Below are 20333 nucleotides of genomic sequence, written 5' to 3' on the forward strand. Positions count from 1 at the left end.
TCATTATCTTGCCCATGTAATTGTAACCCCTTTGTACAGTATTTTCACAATAATAAAAAAATATTCCTTTGAATTTGGTTATTTCAAGCTTTTATTATAATATTTCAATAGGTGAGAGAGATTATAAGCAAATGAGTACTATGGTTACTAGCTGTAATTGTCAAAAGCCCCCTTATAATTTGTATGCTGTGTACAGGAGTACAAGAGGAGAGACAGTTTCTGTGGGCAGTGGTAAAGAATTTCAGAGGAAAGTAGAACTTGGAGAAGTGGCTAGAGGGAGAACTTTGTAAGAGGGGCAGTGTGCTGATAAAATTAAGAAGAGGAGAGTATCAGTGGGCTTGTGAAGATAAATGAGGGAGGAGACATATTTTGTGAAGAATAGAGAAAAATGCAGGTTTTAGAGCTAGAGCATTCCTTGCATACATTCTGGCTCTTCTGCTTTTATGCTAAATGTCCTTAGGCATATTATTTCATCTCTATGAGCCTCAGTTTTTGTCTTTTATAAGGATAGCACTTCTACCTTGATGGGCTACCAAGTTAGATAATATAGGTAGATTCTTTAATAGTGCTCCTGGCAAATAGTTGATCAGATATTCTCAACCTTTTGTTGCCTACATACAACTAATAGTAGTCAGAATATTGTCATTCCTATGACTGGCTCTAAGGTGCTACTCTGTTTTAATTAAGCCTGTGTCATATCAAATATGGGAAGCTTAACTACTTTAATAAATGTCAGCTAAGTCATCCATGTGCTTTTCTTTCAGCATCATTTTTTTTTTTTTTTGGTTAGTCATGGGACTTGAACTCTGGGCCTAGGTGCGTCCCTCAGCTCTTCAGCTCAAAGCTAACGCTCTACCACTTGAGCCACAGCGCTGCTTCCGGTTTTCTGATGGTTTATTGAAGATAAGAATCTCAAGGACGTTCCTGCTTTGGCTGGCTTTGAACCTTGATCTGTAGATCTCAGGCTCCTGAGTAGCTAGGATAACTGGTGTGAGCCACCAGTGCCCGGTTTCAGCATCATTTTATTTAATTTTTTACTGGTCTGTTTCACGTGGAAAGGAAGAGTTAAGACTTTTTAAATTCCCTTGTATTTTCTTTTTGATTTTCCTTCTTTCATTTTATCTTGTAGTGAGCATTGTGTGCTGACTTGGACAGAAAAAGGAATTTATATTTTTATTCCTCAGAACGTTCAAGTTCTCCTTTGGAGTGAAGTCAAAGGTAATCATGTCTTTCTCATATAATTTTTTATATCATAATTGCTGGTGAAGCTTAATTAGTGTAGGAGGATTCACTTACAGTGTAGGAAATTGAAAATGCAGGAACAATAGTCATATGTGACTAAGAAAATCAGCCTCTATATCCTTTCAATTGCAAGCAGAAATGTGGGAATATAGCTTTTTAACTTTTTTTTTTTAACATGCTGTTAGATTGTTCATTGACTTTTAGAGTATTTTCCAACTTTGTAAAAAGGAGGATAAAAGAAAGAAAATTTCTTGCTGGTTTTCTCAATGCTGATTTCTGGTGGATTAAATTCTTTAAGTATGTCCCTTGAAAACTAGGTTGTTAAGTCTCTTCAAGATGTTCTGCCAGGGGTGGTGGCTCAGTGGTAGAGTGCTTGCCTTGCATGCATGAAGCCCTGAGTTTGATTCCTCAGCACCACATAAACAAAAAGCTGGAAGTAGCTCTGTGGCTCAAGTGGTAGAGCGCTAGCCTTGAGCTGAAGAGCTGAGGGACGGTGCCCAGGCCCAGAGTTCAGGACTCACAACTGACAAAAAAAAAAAAAAAGAGATGTTCTGCCAAAGCCAGGCTTGTTTGTGGGTCCACAGAAATTGGGAGGCCAAAGCAGGAGAACTGCAGGATCTGGGACAGCCTGGACTATATAACAATACCTTGTCTCAAAGAACAAACAGAAAAGCCAATATCAAAACCAAGATGTTCTGCTGAAACAGATACTTTCAAGACAGATACTTTTTGATGAATTATTTGTTGATTTACGTGCTTGGTTAAAATGCATTCACAGAGCATCAAATTGTAAATCTTAGAAACATTAGATCTAGCCCCTAATAAGGATTACCCTCTTTTTTTTTTTTTTTTTTGGTCTGGTCGTGGGGCCTGAACTCTGGGCCTGGGCGCTGTCCCTCAGCTCTTCAGCTCAAGGCTAGCACTCCACCACTTGAGCCACAGCACCACTTCCGGCTTTTTTTCTTTTTGCTTATATGGTGCTGAGGAATCGAACCCAGGACCTCAGGCATGCAAGGCAAGCGCTCTACCACTGAGCCACCTTCCCAGCCCCTCACAGGTTATTTTTAAGATAAGGTCTTACTTTCTTCTCAGGTGTGTGCCTAATCTTCATAACACATGCTTTAAGGATTCCTGCTCTTTCTGGGATCACAGGTACATGCCAACATGTCCACATTCCCTTCTTTTGAGATTCCTGCCTGGGCTAGCCTTTCACTATGATCCTCTCAATCTCAACTTCCCATGTAGCTTGAGATGACAGATACATGCCACTGTATCCAGCTATATGTTGAGAAGAGGTCTTTCAAAACTTTTCTGCCCAGGTTGGCCTTGAACCACAAACCTCCTGTTCTTAGCCCCCCAGGTAGCTAGGATTGTAGACATGATCTACTGCTATTCAGCTTAACTTGATTGCTTATCTTTATTAGCCCTGATATATGACTGAGGTTTGGTAATACATCCCAAAAGAAATCATGTCAGATACATTTAGAGGTGAGGAGGGTCGTAAGGAGTTTATACTTACAGTTTTTAAGACAATATCGAATCTGTTCAGAAATTCGTTTGAGTTTTAGATCATGTTTTTAAGGAGTTGGTTGTGTAGATGGTAACTAAGAGCTAAATTCTTAATTCCTAAGAGAATTCTGATTAATTTTTTGATAGCTTATCTAAGCCTTTTCAGAGCACCTGTGAAGGTTTTTAAATTTTATTTTCTTTATTATTACTTTTTTTTTTTGGTACAGGTACTGGAGCTTTGATTCTGGACCTTGTAGTTTTGCTTGGCTTTTTTATTCATGGTTGGTACTTTAACACTAAAGCCATGCCTCCATTCCAGCATTTTGTTGGTTATTTTGAAGACATAGTGTTGAGGATTTTTCTGTTTGGGCTGGCTTCCAACCATAATTCTCAAATCTCAGGCTCCTGAGTAGCTAGGATACAAGCATGAGCCAGCTTGTGAAGATTTATTATATGTTAGGCTTCTTTCAACATTTTGGACATTTTAATATAGATTTAGTTACAGACATTAAGCTATCTCACTGTTTGGTTCTTCTTTTTGCTTAACCTTTAATTAGGCAAGAAAAACCTTGTCTGTAGATAAATTGGATCATTTGAAATCTCAGCTGGATCTTGCAACCTGTAGTGATCTAATTTCTCAATTGGAGGAACTGATCTTAAAATGTGAACCTTTGGATTCAGCCTGCAGCAGTAGAAGAAGCTCCATTTCATCACATGTAAGTTTTCTTTCTTTCTTTCTTGGGCTTGAACTCAGGACCTCATGCTTGCTTGGTTTGCTTGCTTGGCTGGTACAATACCACTTGAGCCATGCCTGTAGCCCAACTTTTGCTAGTTATTTTGGTGATGGACTTTTTTCTGCTTGGACTGGCTTGTAACCAACATCTGGCTCTCAACCAGTGGTTATAGGTGTAAGCCACCGGCGCCTAGCTATATTCGTGTTTTGAAAAGATTTTTGTTATAGAATAAGATTGTTTCACCTTAGACTATAGTTATACATCTCTAGTATCTCAAAACTTGTCTTCCCCCCACCCCCATATAGTACATTTTAAAAAAAGCAGAAAACAGTGTGTTAGTTTTCTATCACATTGGCAAAATACCTAAGAAACAATTTATAAGGAAGAAAGGCTGATTTGGGCTTACAATTTCAGAGGGGTCATTTATGGCTCATTGGGAGCATTAGTGTGGAATTTTGGCAAGATAGAACATCATAGTGGAAAAATTGCTCACCTCATGACAGCCGGGAAGTAGCGATAGGAAGGGGCTGGGGTCCCAAATACACTTTCAGTGACCTAACTTCCTGCATCTAAGGGTCTCCTAAAAGTTTTACTCTCTCCAAGTAGTGCCATAGGTTAAGGACAGTCTTCAACAAATGGGCCTTTGGGGGACATTCAAGACCCAAACTATAGCAGAATTTCTTTCAGGTATTGAATAACTGTTGGAAATTTAGGTGTTTCTTGAAGCTCCCTTTCGTTTGGTTAGTGTTTATTATTTACTTACATAGCTTCCATACAAGTTAGTTTTCTCCTAATTCATAATAGACACTTCATGTCATTTGAGTCTCATTGCAACTCAGGTTTGATCTCATTACTCATCATTCTTAACTCCATGCTCTCTGAAGACAAGTTGGAGAAATACTGTGATACCACTAGCATGTTTCTAGTTTCCAGGTGCTTAAAATTTTTCACCAGTTTGTTCTAATAAGACATAATCATGTTACTTACTGACTTTGCACTTTAGTGTTGGGATTCTCTGAAAAGCCACATTGTACTCTAAAGGATAACTTTAATTATTTTGTGAATTCTTTTTATTTTTAGGAAAGTTTTAGCATCTTGGACTCTGGTATTTATCGAGTCATTAGTAGCAGAAGAGGTAGTCAGTCAGATGAAGACACTTGCTCCCTTCATAGCCAGACCTTCTCAGAAGACGAGAGACTTAAAGAATTCACTTCACACCATGAAGAGGACCAGCTGGATCAGGGTTGTGGCCCACATGGAAATGAAGGTGATGAATATGTCTTTTGTTGCTGGAAGTGACAAGCAGTTATTTTCTACAAGTTCTGAGTACCAGGATTGTCTTGTGGATAGAGTCTCTATGAAGTGTGAATAATTTTTAGCTAATTGATAGGCTTTCCATCCAGACCATTAGAAGGGTAGGGAGCTTATATTTAGTTTTTCTTTGTTTTTTAACCTTATCTTTTTAGTAATGTTTGTAAAGTACTTAATTTTGATCTTATCAAAATGCTGAAGAGGTAAAGGAAGAAGATTATTAACAAAAAGAATGGAAAGATTTTATTTTCACTAACCAAATTATTTTCCATCAGGAATTGAAAAATTGCTACAGTTTTGGGGGCCATTGCCTTCTCTTTTCAATGTTCCAGTATTCCTGTGACTGAACTGTTGAGAAGAAATTAATAGAGATTGTAAACTTCCTTTTTGATTCAGGGTTAGTAGGCAACTGAAGGTACCCACCTAAGTGTTTTACGTGGACCATCCCATTCCTTTTGTAAACCCGTGTTCACGCTCATTTGTATTTGAGTCAGTTGTGATTTTGGTATTGAATATTTTCATTTCCTTTGGCTTACTCATTTTAGAATTCCTTTAAGGTTTTTTAAAAAACTTCCATGTAATTACCTTTTTTTTCCTCCACCCCATTCTGTTCATTAGACAATGTTTCTCACAGTCCAGTGACATTTGAGACAGAAAAGAATGAAACTTTTCTTCCCTTCGGCATTCCATTATCATTTCGTTCTCCATCTCCTCTTGTGTCTCTTCAGGCTGTCAAAGAAAGGTAAACAAACCAATTAATTAGTCTTAACACTTAATTCCATTTCTGGTTTTACTTCCCTTATCACATTAGGCGCTTTGTGGTAGGATAGAAAGATCTTTTAAGTTATTTCTTTAGTTATTTCTTCCCATGGCCTATTAAAGTGAAGCTGTTGACTTCTCATTTTGAACCTCAGGGAACTGAGGGTTTCTCTTTGTTTGAGTAGCCAAGTGTGTAAGTGGTATGTGAAACCCACTTCTCCCAGACAGAAAAACATTTAGAAATCTATTTTTCCTTCATCACTAGTAGAACTGTTTGTTTGTGTTATTAGTCATTTCTTAATCCATTCTCAGTGTCAGATCAGAATTGGAGATTTTTCAGAATTTTTTTCTACTTGCTCCATGGAATCAGTGCTGGCATTTAAGTGTGAGAGATAAGACTTTTATGTAGTTACTTAAATGCTTATCACTGTCTTACTGGATACAATTTTTCATTTGGTCTTGAAGGGTATGTTGTGAATAGTTGGGAACTAAGTTTCATGAACAAATTCTTTGCTATTCTATTGTTGTTAGGAATTACGATCATATGACTTAATTTGCCCAAGTTGATGGACATCTTACAGACACAACAGAGTTAGAGACTTCTTTAACCTGACTTATTGGTTTCTCAGAACATTTTCCTAAGCAAAGTGAATCACTGTATTGTAAGTGTATTATGGACCTTGTGTGAACTATATATTTGATTACAGGCGTTCCTATTATTATTATTGCGTGGCTTATACCAGTAATCTTAGCTACTCAGGAAGCTGAGATCTGAGGATCACAGCCAGGCAGGAAAGTCCATGAGACTCTTACCTCCAATTCATTACTGAAAAGATAGAAGTAGAGCCATGGCTCAAGTGATGGAGTGCTAGCTTTGATCAAAAAAGCTTAGGAATAGTGCCCAGGCACTGAGTTCAGGCCCTGGGTCTGGTACCAAAAAAACAAAACAAAAGTATGAGTTTTTTGTTTAAGTCCAAGCTGACTTCCTAGAACTGATAGGAAGTCAGGTACTAAAGTTTTTATTCTTGGCAGTAATTTTTGTTTGCATTCGTATTTTGGTATTTGCTTTCAGTGTTTCTAGCTTTGTACGTAAAACTACTGAGAAGATTGGCACCCTTCATACAAGCCCAGAGCTTAAAGAGATACCAGGGCCCAAAGACGAGGATCAACCATGTGAGGAGGAAGTAAGCTCAGTTGCCTGCCCACAGGAGAACAATACTGAGTAAGCTCTTGCATGTGAACCTGTGTTAAGTGGTAGGGGAACTCAATTGAAAGAAAGCCATAGGCTGAGACTGTCCTGCTGGAGAAAGCACAGGGATGGTCTGTTACTGAAGGCTGTTGTGTAGCTTATAAATATTGTGAATTCCACAGATTAAAAAATCTTTTGAGCCGGGTGCTGGTGGCTCACACTATAATCCTATAATCCTGGCCTATAATCCTAGCAACTCAGGAGGCTGAGATCTGAGGATCGAGGTTCAAAGCCAGCCCAGGCAGGAGAGACCATGAGACTCCTATCTCCAATAAACCACCAGAAACCGGAAGTGGCGCTGTAGCTCAAGTGGTAGAGCGCTCGCCTTGAGCTGAAGAGCTGAGGGACAGCGCCCAGGCCCAGAGTTCAAGCCCATGACTGACAAAACAGCAACAACAACAACAACATCTTTTGAATGAGTTTTAGCGTGGTACCTCTTCCATCTTTCTCCTGTGCTAGACGCCCCCCTTTCTTGTATTTCATCAAATTTCTGGGATATAAGAGTTGTTTTAAGAAAAAGTAGGATGACTACAGAATTAGACCTTGTTTTTCCTCTGCTCCTAATTGGCATATAACTGAATAAGTCATTAATGCTCTCAAGCTTAAAAGATCTAGGTTGCACTATTGCTTGATGAGTCAAAAGAGGGAATGTTTGATAAAGATAATTTGAGAAAGAAAAAAGAAACTCTTTAGGCAATGTAACCTGAAGTACAATACTTGCCACGTAATAAGAGTGTAATGTATTTGTCTGGGAAAGCTCTGACGTCTTCTAACCTGGTATTTTTATTTTTTATACTTTTCTAGGGAAACAAAAGAGAAAACTAGTCAACCATCAGAAGACAGGTTTCAAGAGCTCACATCAGCCACAGCAGAAGCAATGTGAGTGTGAGTGAGAATTTTATAGCAAATGGGGGTTGTTTTCAGATCTCAACTATCATTGTCCTGAGGTGGCCTCGTTTGCCATTGAAATTCAAGAATTAGTAACATACTGAAGTCAGTGTTCTCTGTTGTGTTATCTTGCTGACATACTTGTTATCTAGAGTTTAAAAGTTACATACTGGATGAACTTATTTTTATCAGTTAAGTTCCTTTAATATAAAATAATTTGTTTTGTAAAAATACATGAAATATATTAATTTCATGCTTCCTTGTTTCGTATAGAACCAAGCTACAGGAACCTCTGGTTTTATTTGAACCGAAGACTTTGAGGATGGTTTTACGGGATTGGCTTTCACATTTAGAAAAAACATTTGCTGTTAAAGACTTTGCAGGCATTTCAGATACTGGCAATTTACTTGTGGAATCAAACCAGAGCATGCTACTGCTTTGTGAGTCACAAAAGGGAAGAATAGATGAAGATAATGAAGAAGAAAAAAGGGAGTGCTTAGGTGTTGAAGAAACTGTTGGTCAAATAGCATGTGAGTCTGTAAGTAGTCTGAAGGAGCCATTGGATGACATTTTTCGAATATGTTCTCCATGTGCCATCCCAAACAGTCTTCAGAAGGATCTGGCTGAATTGATAACATTGTGTTTGGAGCTGAGTGTATTGAGTTCTACAGTCAAAAGCCCAGATGAATGTGTGGAACACATATTGCAACAGTGCTCTCCTGAAGTTCTGGCTTGCCAGTTCCTAAAGAAGTATTTTTTCCTCCTGGACTTGAAAAGAGCAAAGGAGAGTATCAAGCTTAGTTACACTAACAGCCCTTGTGTTTGGAATACTTTTATTGAAGGATTGAAAGGTAATAATCAGTTTGCTTTATCAAAGGTAAACATATTAAGGTAGAGGTAATGACATTTTAGAGCTTTAGGATTTTAAAAAAAGGAAAGTTGCCTCTGGTCAGCCCTCTATTTTAATTCAGTGTTTCTTCAAACCTTGGTTTAACTTGCAACTACTCTATTACAAGAAATTAGTTTCATTTTTCTTACAGCCACATTCAGGAAATGATACAGCAATACTAGAGCACTTGGGATTAAAGTGAAAAGTATGTAAATGAAGATATATGAAAGCAAGAAAACCCCTCATGTAATTTACTAACAGAAAATACATACTATATGTTGAATGTGCCATGTGCCATATAACATAATATGATAAACAGTTTTTCTGGTATCATGACCTCCTTACAAAAATCAGAGCACACAGGACTCTTCCATTTTACAGATGAGGAAACTGATTATTAGTTGCATAGGCTAAGTTGCTGTCATAAATATCTTACAGTGTAATAACTCAAATATAGTAGAAGAATGTATTTTTTGTTCATTTAATAGTCCAGGACAATTAGAATAAAATAATGGCATTCGCGGGGAAATGAGTGGAACTAGAACAAATCATGTTGAGCAAAATAAGCCATGATCAGAGAGACAAACAGCACATGATCTCCCTGATATACAAATGTTAAATTCAAATAAGAACAAAGTAAAAAGGACTCAGGAAACAAAGGACCTTTTCTTAATTTGTCATATTGTTTTTAGACGACTCTGTGTTCTTGACCCCATATATGGTATATACATATGCACATCTGAGAGAAGCTAGGGGGAAGGCACAGAATCAGAGGGAAACAGATGATAAAATACAGCAGAGGGGTCCATCAGCTGCACTGGACCAAGTGAACCAAGCAACTCAAGGACAGCGATTGGAGGGAGAGAATGAGCGAGAAAGAGGAAACAGCTTACACTAAGCAAAAGGAAAGAAATGTACATAGCACCCTATTTGGAAGAAATAGTTGTATTGTCAAAGTTTGTAGCGTTCATAAGCTTTATAGACCATGATAATGACAATTTGCCTTGTGTAGGTTAAAATGTGTTTGTGACTTTAGCTAAATTTCACTATTCCACAATATTGTAAAGTTTATGTAATACTTAGTCTCGATAAAGAAATTAAACAAAAAACAGTCCAGGACAGTGTTCCAGGTCAGTGAGCAGCTGTCTTCCATGTAGTAGCATTTCAAATTTCTTCTGCTACTGTAAGCTCCATTCTTCACAAGTTATCAAACTTGTGATTGAGGATGTCCCGCTGTGTTCAAGGGAAGGCACTAGAACATGCTCTTTGGTAGGCCCAGCCTAGTGTCTTCCCTTTTATCTGTCCACATTCTTTGGATTAGAATTCTTCCCCATAGTGCTTCCTAATTTCAGAGGAAACTGAAAAATGAAACCTGTTCATGTGTCCAGTAGGAAGGAAGAGATTAGGATTACAAATTAGAGGATAGCCTGGACTACATATCTTAAAAAACAAACCAAATGATAAATTTTAAAACAAAAAAAAATCCAATATACCTATCTATCCCAGTTGAATTTTAAGGCCCTTGAAAGTAGAAAATACATCTTGTTCCCCTTTTTGTATCTCTACTGCAATGCTTAACAGTGGACCTTGTATACCACAAGTGCATGACTAATGGACATTGAATGCCTATGTTCCTATATTGAATATTTGCAGCTGAAAGGTAAAGGAAAAGGCCATGCTTTATCTTTCAGAAATGGCAAGTTCTAATCCTACACATACGGAGATGGGAGAAGGAGACCTACCAACAAGATTAAAGTTGTTAGAAGCTTCAGTTCCTTTTGATAGTCCGCTGTTGATTGCTTATGCTTCCTGGTATGTTTTCCTAAATGTTCTTTATAGCAACTAAAGCACATGCATTTTCTTGTGTATTAGCCTCTACAGTTTTACTCATTTGCAAATTGGACAGCTTCATATTTGTATATTTTCATTTCTAGAGAGTACTTAACCAAGTTAGGTCACCCCACTGAAGTTGGTGACCAATGTGTTCTGTTTTCAAATGCAGGTTATATGAGAAGTTTGGGGAATCTGCCCTGCGATCCTTAGTCAGGTTCTATCCATCTATTTTGCCTTCAGATGTCATGCAGCTTTGTCATAAGCATCCTGTTCAGTTTTTGGCCTATTTAGACAATCTGGTGAAATCAAGGCCTGAAGATCAGAGGTGAGAAGGAGTGCATTTTCTCTCTTCCTTTTGATAGGGCATCGTTTCTCTTTCCTTAATAGTTGTCCCATTTTTCTCATTAACTATCACAAAGTTGGGTCACCTAGTGTGGATTTGTGGAACATGAGTCTTCTGTCATTCTGCCCCACTTCACAACACATATCACCAAGTATCATACTTCTTTATATCTTCCTCCTTCCTCAGATTCTAAGATCATCAGTGTAAAATAAAACCCTTGATTTAGAGCTGAGACTAAAAGAGATAAGCTTCTTCTTGTTTATGCAGTGAGGGCATCTGCTATCACCGTTTCATTGACATACCCCAGCCTTTTGTGGCTTGACTTCAGCTCCAGTGCCATGCTTTTCCCTTCAGATTGTTTTTTCATTTCCAGTCATCTCTATGGCTGTGAACTCTCATTTGCTTATTAGGCTGGCAACTTCCTTTTCTTTTTTCCTTTCAGTCTTTTCGTACTTGCCATACTTTTATTAATCCTTTATTTTTGTTTAGTTTCACTTTTTAGCCCTTTGGCCTTTTCCTTATTATCTATTGTCTATTAACTATTTATTTAGAAGACTTCAGTATTCACCAACATTTCAAGACATTTTGTAATAGAAGAGTTTTCAAGTTATTCATCTGTTGTATTGCTATGATCCCTTCATCTTGTTTTCTTCATACCCTCACACTTGGTTTCTTCTCATGAAACTTGGTGAATTTTTTTCTCTTCAACTTTCTCTCAGGTCATCCTTTCTTGAGTCCCTTCTACAACCAGAATCTTTAAGATTGAATTGGTTGCTTTTGGCAGTGTCCCATGATGCTCCACCCAGCACAAGCACGATGGATGATGAAGGACATCCCAGGTACAGAAGGATTGCCAATAAATTTCTAGATATAACTTGATGAAGATTTTTCTAATATTTATTTGCAGAATTAAACACGGATACTTTTATCAGATACATGTTTTTCTTCAAAAGTCTGTCTTATTTGTTGTATGTCTAGGCAAAAGGTCTAGATGGATAGTATATGCAAGTCATAGGATTATGGACTTCTTTTTCCTTCTTTTTGGTTCTAGGATTGAACCCAGGGCCTCCTGCAAGCACGCAAATACCAAGCCATAGTCCTATTCCTAAATTTCTGTTTTTTTTTTAAATGAATACATTATAGGAAAAGTTGCTATTTCCAATTTTGCAAAAGCCAAAAATAAATGTTAGAAAAATAGAATAATGGACTAATTAAACTAATTAAACCAGTCTTGCCTGTCAGATGACTAAAAAAACTCTCTGGTTTACTGACACTTTCTCCTTTCACAGGCCTCACTCACACTTGTTTTCCTGGGGCTACAGTCAACTGATTCTTCATCTAGTGAAACTTCCTGCAGATTTTACAACCAAAGAGAAAATGACTGACATCTGCAAGTCTTATGGGTAAGTGAGAACTTCCACAAACGCTGACGTTAATATCAGAGTCATTTCAGTGGATAATGTTGTGGTGAAGGGCCCGAATTGATTTGCTTCATTACCTAAGAATTCCATTTGCTAAAAGTACAGTATGTGATAGTAGACATCTTTTCCTTTTATTTTTGTGGGTGTAGGAGAAACTATATCTTGCTAGTTCTTTTCTACTCCCTCTGCTTTACTTGCTAGCCCCAGTTCTCAGGCATGTAGATAATGTTTCATTAAGCACTAGCACCGGATTATGTGACCAGTTACAATTTATGAAGATTTCAAGAAGGGAGAGATGTGAATAGCCTCAGTAGAGTCCCTGGTGAAGGACTCAGGGGGAAGGTGAGATTTAGGAGGCAAGTCCTTTGAGGACTGGTGGGATCTGCATCTGTGAAGCAAATCTGCAAAGGAGGATTGTGGGTACAGTGAGAGGAACAGTAAGAATAATGACATTGTTTGTTTCTTCTTGCTTGGTGATGTCTTACAACATCACCTGGCTTATAATTTTTCAGGGACCTTTGTCTTTCTTTTCCCTCATTTTGCCTAATTCATGCAGTGACAAGTACTTTTTGTGTATTTGTTATTGGACAATAAAGGGTGGAACTAGGAGGTGATGTGTGGTAAATCAAGAGGGACCTTGAAAGGTGCTCAGAAGAATTTAGTTACCAGTACAGACCCGTTTGTACTTTTTGGTACAAAGATGTCAAGATGTCTTAATGGAACTAGAACTTCCTGGAGATCGTTTCTGGTATCATAATTGAGGAAGACTAGAGAAAAATGCCTCTAGGAAGCTGTTGTTCATTCAAGATGGGTGATTAGGATGGTGGCAAAAGAGCACATCCAAGGGACATTTTGAAAGAAAATGAGTGAAACTTGTTGATACAGCAAATGAAGGAAAGGAAAGATGGAGAATTCAAGGTTTGCATATTTGGGGAAGTATGCTATTTTTGTATTGAAGCTTAAAGTTTACCGTGTGTGTGTGTGTGTGTGTGTGTAAAGCTTAAACACTCATAATTGCTGCTTGGATCCAAATATCTCTGGCTTTTGTATTTTATAAAAGCTCAGGTTTAAAAAAAATTACACTAGATCAGCTATACATAAGATGTTTGAAATACAAATATGTCAGTTGAAAATCTGACTTAAAAATTATGTTTACCATCACCTGATATGGAAAAAATAACTTGTATTGTCAAAGCTCATAGAATTCACAAACTGTATAGACCATGAAAATGACAGTTTGCCTTGTGAAGATTAAAATGTGTTTGTGACTTTAAGTATCACTATTCCCCAATACTGTGAAATCTTGAAATTTATATAATACCCAATCTCTATTAAAGAAAAAAAGTGAGAAGGGATGGGTTAGGAGAGATGGGTGACAATGTTATTAGATACTTTGTACTTGTATACTGTTTTGTAGAATGGGAACTTCTTTGTACAACTACTTAAAGACAATAAAAAAAATTATGTTTACTTTTAAATAAATAGCCACACGTGGCTAGCATCTACTGTGTTAGTGTGCTTCTGGGTAAACTCACTGCCTCTGATTACTTTCTTCAACTTGATCTCTTCAAAGTTTCTGGCCTGGATATCTTACTCTCTGTTTGGAGCTGGAGAGGAGAAGAGAGGCCTTCACCAACCTTGTGTATCTGAATGATATGAGCCTGATGGAAGGAGACAATGGTGTGTAAATCTCAACTGGTTGGTTACTCTTGGCTGGAGTATTTTACAAGTCTCTCCATATTTTTGAATAAAGAAATCTGGTGAACATTTCAAGAATTACACACACACACACACACACACACACACAATTCTAACTAGTTGTCCATGTTGTGGGTTTTAAACATCTGTACCTTTGAATATATTATGCATTTTTTCTATTTAATGAACACCTACTACATTTTGAGTAATAATATATGATGTAATATACTTTATGTTTTCCATATGCTTTTTTATTTATTTTTTGTTCTTGTTATTGAACTTGAGATTGAACCTAGGGCCTCGCAGCACTTTCACTTAATCAAAGCCCTTTTTTGGGGTTGGGGTACCAGTACTTAGGTGTGAGTCACTGGCACCAGCTTCATTTTGAGCTAGAATCTTTTAAAGTTTGCCTAGACTTGGTGATACTCCTGTCTCCCTGGGATTACAAGTGAGTACTCCCATGTCTTGTTGGCCCAGATGCTGTCTACACGTACTGTTTTAAAAGAAATAATAAACTCTTGGGGTATTTGCTGTTATTTTCACCGTCCAGAACTTCCAGATGTTATGATTGAGGCAGAGAGAGGACAACTAGTAAATGTTGGACCTGGTGTTCAGACCAGGCCTATCTTAAAACTTTTTTTTAAGTGCCAGTCCTGGGGCTTGGTCATTGTCCCTGAGCTTTTTTTCCTCAAGGCTAGCACTCTACCACTTAAACCATAACTCCACTTCCAGCTTTGGTTTTGCTTTTTGTTGTTTTGTTTTGGTAGTTAATTGGAGGTAAAAAGTCTCGTGGACTTCCTTTCTCTGGCTGGTTTTGAATTGCTCTCCTTAGATCTGAGCATCCTGAGGATTAGTCTTGAGCCACTGGCATCCAATTTCAAAGTTTTGCTTTAATTTAGGTTTTTTTTTCCTTCTGAATCTTAATTGCCTAACCATGCAGTGAAAAAGTAGAGCTTAGAGCGCAGGTTGTAGAACATTTGCCTAGCATGCACAGATTTTGAGTTAAATCCCTAGCTTTGGGGAAAAAAAAAGGTAGAGCTTATTAACATGAATAGCACTCACATTCCCTAAAACTCTCTCTGGAATTTTACTTTTTATTTAGTTTATCTTTTAACATGTTCTGATGATAGCCAGAAGGCCAGGAGACCTGATTTTTGTTGTTGTTGTTGTTAGCTGTGGGGCTTGAACTCTGGGCCTGAGTGCTGTCCCTCAGCTCTTCAGCTCAAGGCTAGCACTCTACCACTTGAGCTACAGTGCCACTTCTGGTTTTCTGGTGGTTTATTGGAGATAAGAGTTTCATGGAGGGGCTGGGAAGTTGGCTCAGTGGTAGAGCACTTGCCTTGCTTCCTGAGGCCCTGGGTTTGATTCCTCAGCACCACATAAGAAAAAAGCCGGAAGTGGTGCTGTGGCTCAAGTGGTAGAGCGCTAGCCTTGAGCTGAAGAACTGAGGGACAGCGCCCAGGCCCAGAGTTCAGGCCCCACGACCAGACCAAAAAAAAAAAGTTTCATGGACTTTCCTGCCCGGGCTGGCTTTGAACCGTGATAGGCGTGAGCCACCAGTGCCTGGCTGAGACCTGATATTTGAAGGCAGTCCATCTTGCATTTAGAAAGATAGATATGGCCATTTTTGTGTATTTATCTCAGTGAAGAGACTCAAATACTTTACCCAGAGGCATATAAAATCCTTTACTATAGCCTTTTTTATGTCTGTTGGCATAGAACAAGGCATAGGTTAGGACAGAATCCAGAAGCCAGCTGACTAGCCAGCTTTAGCTATAGACATCACAACTCCAGTTGCAATTACTTAGATCATCTTGGAGTCAGCCAGATTTACAGGGCTCGAACTATAAATACATGCTTTAGACAAAAAACAGAGACGTTAAGATGCAAATGAATGGTTTGTTTTTAAACATAATATTTTTATTACTAGAAAATGGAAAATTCAGGAAGCATGAAGAAAATAAGTATCACTTAAAATCCTCCTCTCCCAGATGAAAGTACTTCTATTTTTGAGCATAATGGTGCCAAAGTTGAGTTGTTCTTAGCTTTGTTTTATTCAGTAGGGTTTTTCTCTTTGATACGGCTCCCTTCCCAAGACGTCTATCAATCACTGTGCAGGCATGTATCTTGTATTGCCCAATGTCTTATCTCCATCAACTTCTTTGTCTATACTATCACCACTTGTCTACTATCTATCTGTCTCAAACTATCTATCTGGCTTCCATTTGTGCCCACTTTGAACCGATTTGGCTTCCCTCTTGTAATTGTTTTGCACTGAACTCACAATGGAGTTCATATTCCTAAGTGTGTCCTCCAGGCCTGGCCCTACCATCTCATCCTCACTACTGCCTTTGTGCTCTCAGGTAATTTCTTGATTTCAAGTTCTTTCCTGTGTCACAAATGCAGATCCCTTCCCCTCCATTCCTTGTACCTGCTCCAAGTTTGTGCCTTCTATAGACCGCATGCATGTGTCCTCTAAGCTTGTCTCATCTTTCAGCTTTTGGCTTAAATGTCACTCATAGGGTTTTTCTCTCTGATGATTCCTTGTCCTTTTCCTTCATAGTACTTAGCACTGAGATGAGTATGTATTCATTTATACGGTTAAGTTCTGTCTTTACTGGAGTATACTCAGTGCCAAGATTAGGGATTGTGCCCATTTTGTTTTATTGCCTATCCAGGCATTTTGAAGCAAATTTTGAATTGTTTATTTGACAGATGTTTACAAATATTTTACCAGTGTTAATGCAAATATACCATTGTATTTAGTGCATTTATGTTTTAGTATTAAACATTTTCACAGTTTTGACCATATCCTCTATGCAGACAGTATGCTGGAAGTGAGCAGAGCCAATATTTTTTCTATGTGTTTATAGGTTGGATCCCAGAAACTATAGAGGAATGGAAGCTTCTCCTACATCTCATACAGAACAGGAGCACAGGACCAGTTCCACAAGAGTCACTAAATGGGACCTTCAGTGATGGGCCTGCCCCCATCACCATGGAGAATGTGGCGCTCTTGTTAGCAAAGGCCATGGGCCCTGATCGGGCCTGGTCACTGCTACAGGAATGTGGTCTGGCCCTTGAGTTGTCAGAGAAGTTTACCAGAACCTGTGATATCCTGAGGATTGCTGAGAAAAGGCAGAGGTAATGCTATTCTGTCATGCTCTCCCCATGGTGCTTGGAGAATGTAGAAGCCACAGATAGTTTTATGTTCAGTCTCCTTTCCACAGAGATGGAATTTGTATGTGTGTGTGTGTGTGTGTGTGTGTGTGTGTGTGTGTGTGTGTGTCAGATCTGGGCTTGAATTTAAGACCTGTGCTCTGTCTCTGAGCTTTTTTACCCAAGACTCACTCTTTACCACTTGAACCACAGCTTCACTTCTAGCTTTTTTAGGGGTTAACTGGAGATAACAGTCTCACAGACATTTTTGCCTGGGCTGACTTTGAATGGTGATCCTTGACTCTCAGCCTCCTGAATAGTTAGGATTACAATCACTGGTACCTGGCTTAGGATGGAGTCTTCCAGGCTTTTCTGCCATATCCTGACACCATGTCCAATCTCAGCCTCCTATGTAGCTTGGGATGATAGACTCATGTCACTGTGCCCAGCCATGGGTCAAAAAGGTGATCTTATGAACTATCTAGGCTGGTCTCAAACCATGATCCCCCTGTTTTCAGCCTTCCAAGTAGCTAGGGTTTATAAGCATGAGCCGCTGGTCCTTCCCTAGAATTTCTTTCCTTTTTATCTTTGAATAATACCCCATTACATTCATCTATCTGCCAAAGATCATGTGGTTGATTCTACTTTGTGGCTATTATATATAATGCTGCTATGAAAATGAATGTACACATATCTCTGTAAGACCCTGCTTTCATTTCATTTGAAATATACCCAAAAGAAGAGATTCCATGCTGTTTTCCATAATGGCTGTGTTACTTTACATTTCTACCAACAGTTCACAATGATTCACATTTCTCTCTGTCTTAGCTAACTCATGTCATATACATGTGTATATATGAGGGTGTATTTAAAATAGTAGCTATCCTAATCCTATTGTATGCAAGGTACTATCTCATTGTGGTGATGATTTACGTTTTCCTAGTGATCAGTCATCTTGAACATCTCTCATATGTTCCTTGGCCATTTGCCATTTTGAGAATAATTAAGTCCTTTGCCAATTTCAAATTCAGGTTATTTGTTCTTTTTTTGTTGTTGAATTTCCTTATATTCTAGATGCTAACACTTATCAGATATGATTTGTAACTATTCTCTCCTATTCCAGAGGTTACCTTCTCATTTAGTTGATTTCAGCTTGAGTCTTCTAATGAGAAAGATCAACCTTCTGAATCTTCTAAGTGTAGATTTGAGTTTTTTTTTGTGATCAATAATTAAAGATAAATTTGTGTGTTTCTTTTCTTTGTGATTCCAGAGCCTTGATACAAAGCATGCTTGAAAAATGTGATCGGTTTCTCTGGTCTCAGCAGGCCTAATGGAGGATTTGGCAGATTGTGATAATGTTTTGGAAAACAAAAACAAAAAAAAGCAAAAAATCATGCTTCTGAACCTTCTGAGTGCATTTGTTACTGAAGGAAAGGTATCACTCCCAAACCCTGTCAAATTGTGGGGGCTACGCTTGTTAGTGTCTATATTGTGACATTTGTGGCTCTGTGACCTAAGTGTTTCTCAACCAAAGTTTATAGCTGCATAGTATTTATTCTAATATATGATAATATTTGCTCATTGCTAGTGATTTGGGGGGAATTACTTTCTATTATGATCCTGTGTTGGGACCAGAAGAAGCTCTTTGTTAAATGAAGATAATGTTATTAACCAGAGTTGTGTTCTCTTATATCTTGTCTAAGGCAGTCTAGAAATTACTAAAACAGATAGGGCCTAGAATAATGGAATTGTCACATCTAACAAAATACTGGAGATTCTTTAGATATTTAAATAAAATTGCCCATAGCTATATTGAGCTAATTTATTTTTCCTCAGTATTTATTTGACATTTTCTAATCTGAACCTATACATAGTGGACTGATTTATTACTGGAAATATGTTTTTGTAATCTTTCCTAAACAGAGTACCTGAAGAGAACCATGCTCTTTGTGTGTGTGTGTGTGTGTGTGTGTGTGTGTGTGTGTGCACGTGTGCACGTGTGCACATGCATGCGGTGGTACTAGGGCTTGAACTCAGAGCCTCAAACTCTTGCTCAGCTTTTTTGCTCACAGCCATGCCTCCTCTTCCAGCTTTTTGCTGGTTCATTAGAGATGGAATCTCACAGGCTTCTGCTTGGACTGGCTTTCTTGAACCATAATTCTCAGATCTCAGTTTCCTAACTAGCTAAGATTACAGGCATGAGCCACAGGTGCCTGGTTGTTCATGCACTTTTAAAATTATTTTTAAAAAGCCATACTATAAGAAAACTAAATACTAATAAAAGCTGTAACAAGTGCTTGTGTTATTTAAGTTTTGTAACTATGTTGTCATTTGTCAAACTCCTGTAACATAGATATGTTATATTAGTAATAAATGTAAAAGCTGATGAATAGATCATAGTCGTGAGCTTTATTTCTGAGCAACTTGCAGGAAAATTTGGGTAAACCCTGGAATAAAGTGTTGAATGCATTAAATGAGCCAACTCTTTCCATTTATAACATGGATGTAAATTACTATCATACATGATACCTGAATGTTACCTGACTAGGCATATTGATGAGGTTGTCAGGGAAAGGAGCCTTCACCAAGTTAATGAGAACTTTGAGAAGTGTGGGAAAATCTTCCCATTAACATTGCCTGGGCTTTGACTATACTTGTTATGTTTGATGTGCATTTGTAGCAAGATACAGGCCTTCACTATCAGCCTTATTCAGACACAGTGGCTAAGAGGGCCCAAGGAAATCACATGGTAAGCAGGAAATACTGTATAATCATTTCCCTGAAGTTCTTCCTGGGGCACGCTGAAGCAGTCCTCCCTTACCAGAGAGTATACACAGAAAGAGATGGCATAACAAACACAAACCACATCACCTGAATTCATCTATCAAGGCAAACAAAAAATGCACATCAATGTAAACTTGAGCTGGGGTGCATGACATGGTAATTCTCCCCTCTGAAAGTGCCTTTAGCCTATACTTTCACTATTCTTCATCTTATCTCAAAGCTTTCATGAGATGAGATCCTGTGCTAACAGTCCCATTGGGAATATAGCTGGAGTTCCTGCAAACTCCCTGGGAACCCACCCATGCGGGGCAGCCATAAAAGACTGATGAGCTCCCTGGAAGGCTTGGACCACTTCTGAATTTCCAGGAAATCTGGCTGTACCACATCCTTGGTAGCACTAAAACTCCCTAGGGTGAGTCACTGGGTGTCTTTCACAGGAAGCAAGAGAAGGCTGACACATGGGACTAGGAAGTCTTTATATCCTACTTGTTTCTCCTGTGCTCTCTACTGACTG

At 38.4% G+C, this 20333-nt stretch overlaps 1 protein-coding gene across 1 annotated transcript in view; it reads left to right on the forward strand.

The window, feature by feature from the left end:
* LOC105999168 (Hermansky-Pudlak syndrome 5 protein-like) overlaps positions 1-18796 on the forward strand; it is a 22343-nt gene extending 3547 nt beyond the window's left edge. Inside the window, exons 2-14 of the mRNA XM_013034116.1 lie at positions 3309-3467; positions 4566-4752; positions 5415-5538; positions 6628-6777; positions 7609-7683; positions 7966-8543; positions 10273-10393; positions 10584-10739; positions 11477-11596; positions 12080-12160; positions 13752-13858; positions 16750-17020; positions 18306-18796. Coding sequence (XP_012889570.1) covers positions 3309-3467; positions 4566-4752; positions 5415-5538; positions 6628-6777; positions 7609-7683; positions 7966-8543; positions 10273-10393; positions 10584-10739; positions 11477-11596; positions 12080-12160; positions 13752-13858; positions 16750-17020; positions 18306-18366 — 2190 coding nt within the window. The 3' untranslated portion in view covers positions 18367-18796. The remainder of the gene's footprint in view (positions 1-3308; positions 3468-4565; positions 4753-5414; positions 5539-6627; positions 6778-7608; positions 7684-7965; positions 8544-10272; positions 10394-10583; positions 10740-11476; positions 11597-12079; positions 12161-13751; positions 13859-16749; positions 17021-18305) is intronic.
* The last annotated feature ends 1537 nt before the right edge of the window (positions 18797-20333 follow it).

The sequence above is a fragment of the Dipodomys ordii genome, unplaced genomic scaffold (assembly GCF_000151885.1).
Source record: "Dipodomys ordii isolate 6190 unplaced genomic scaffold, Dord_2.0 Scaffold183, whole genome shotgun sequence".
Lineage (NCBI taxonomy): Eukaryota > Metazoa > Chordata > Mammalia > Rodentia > Heteromyidae > Dipodomys > Dipodomys ordii.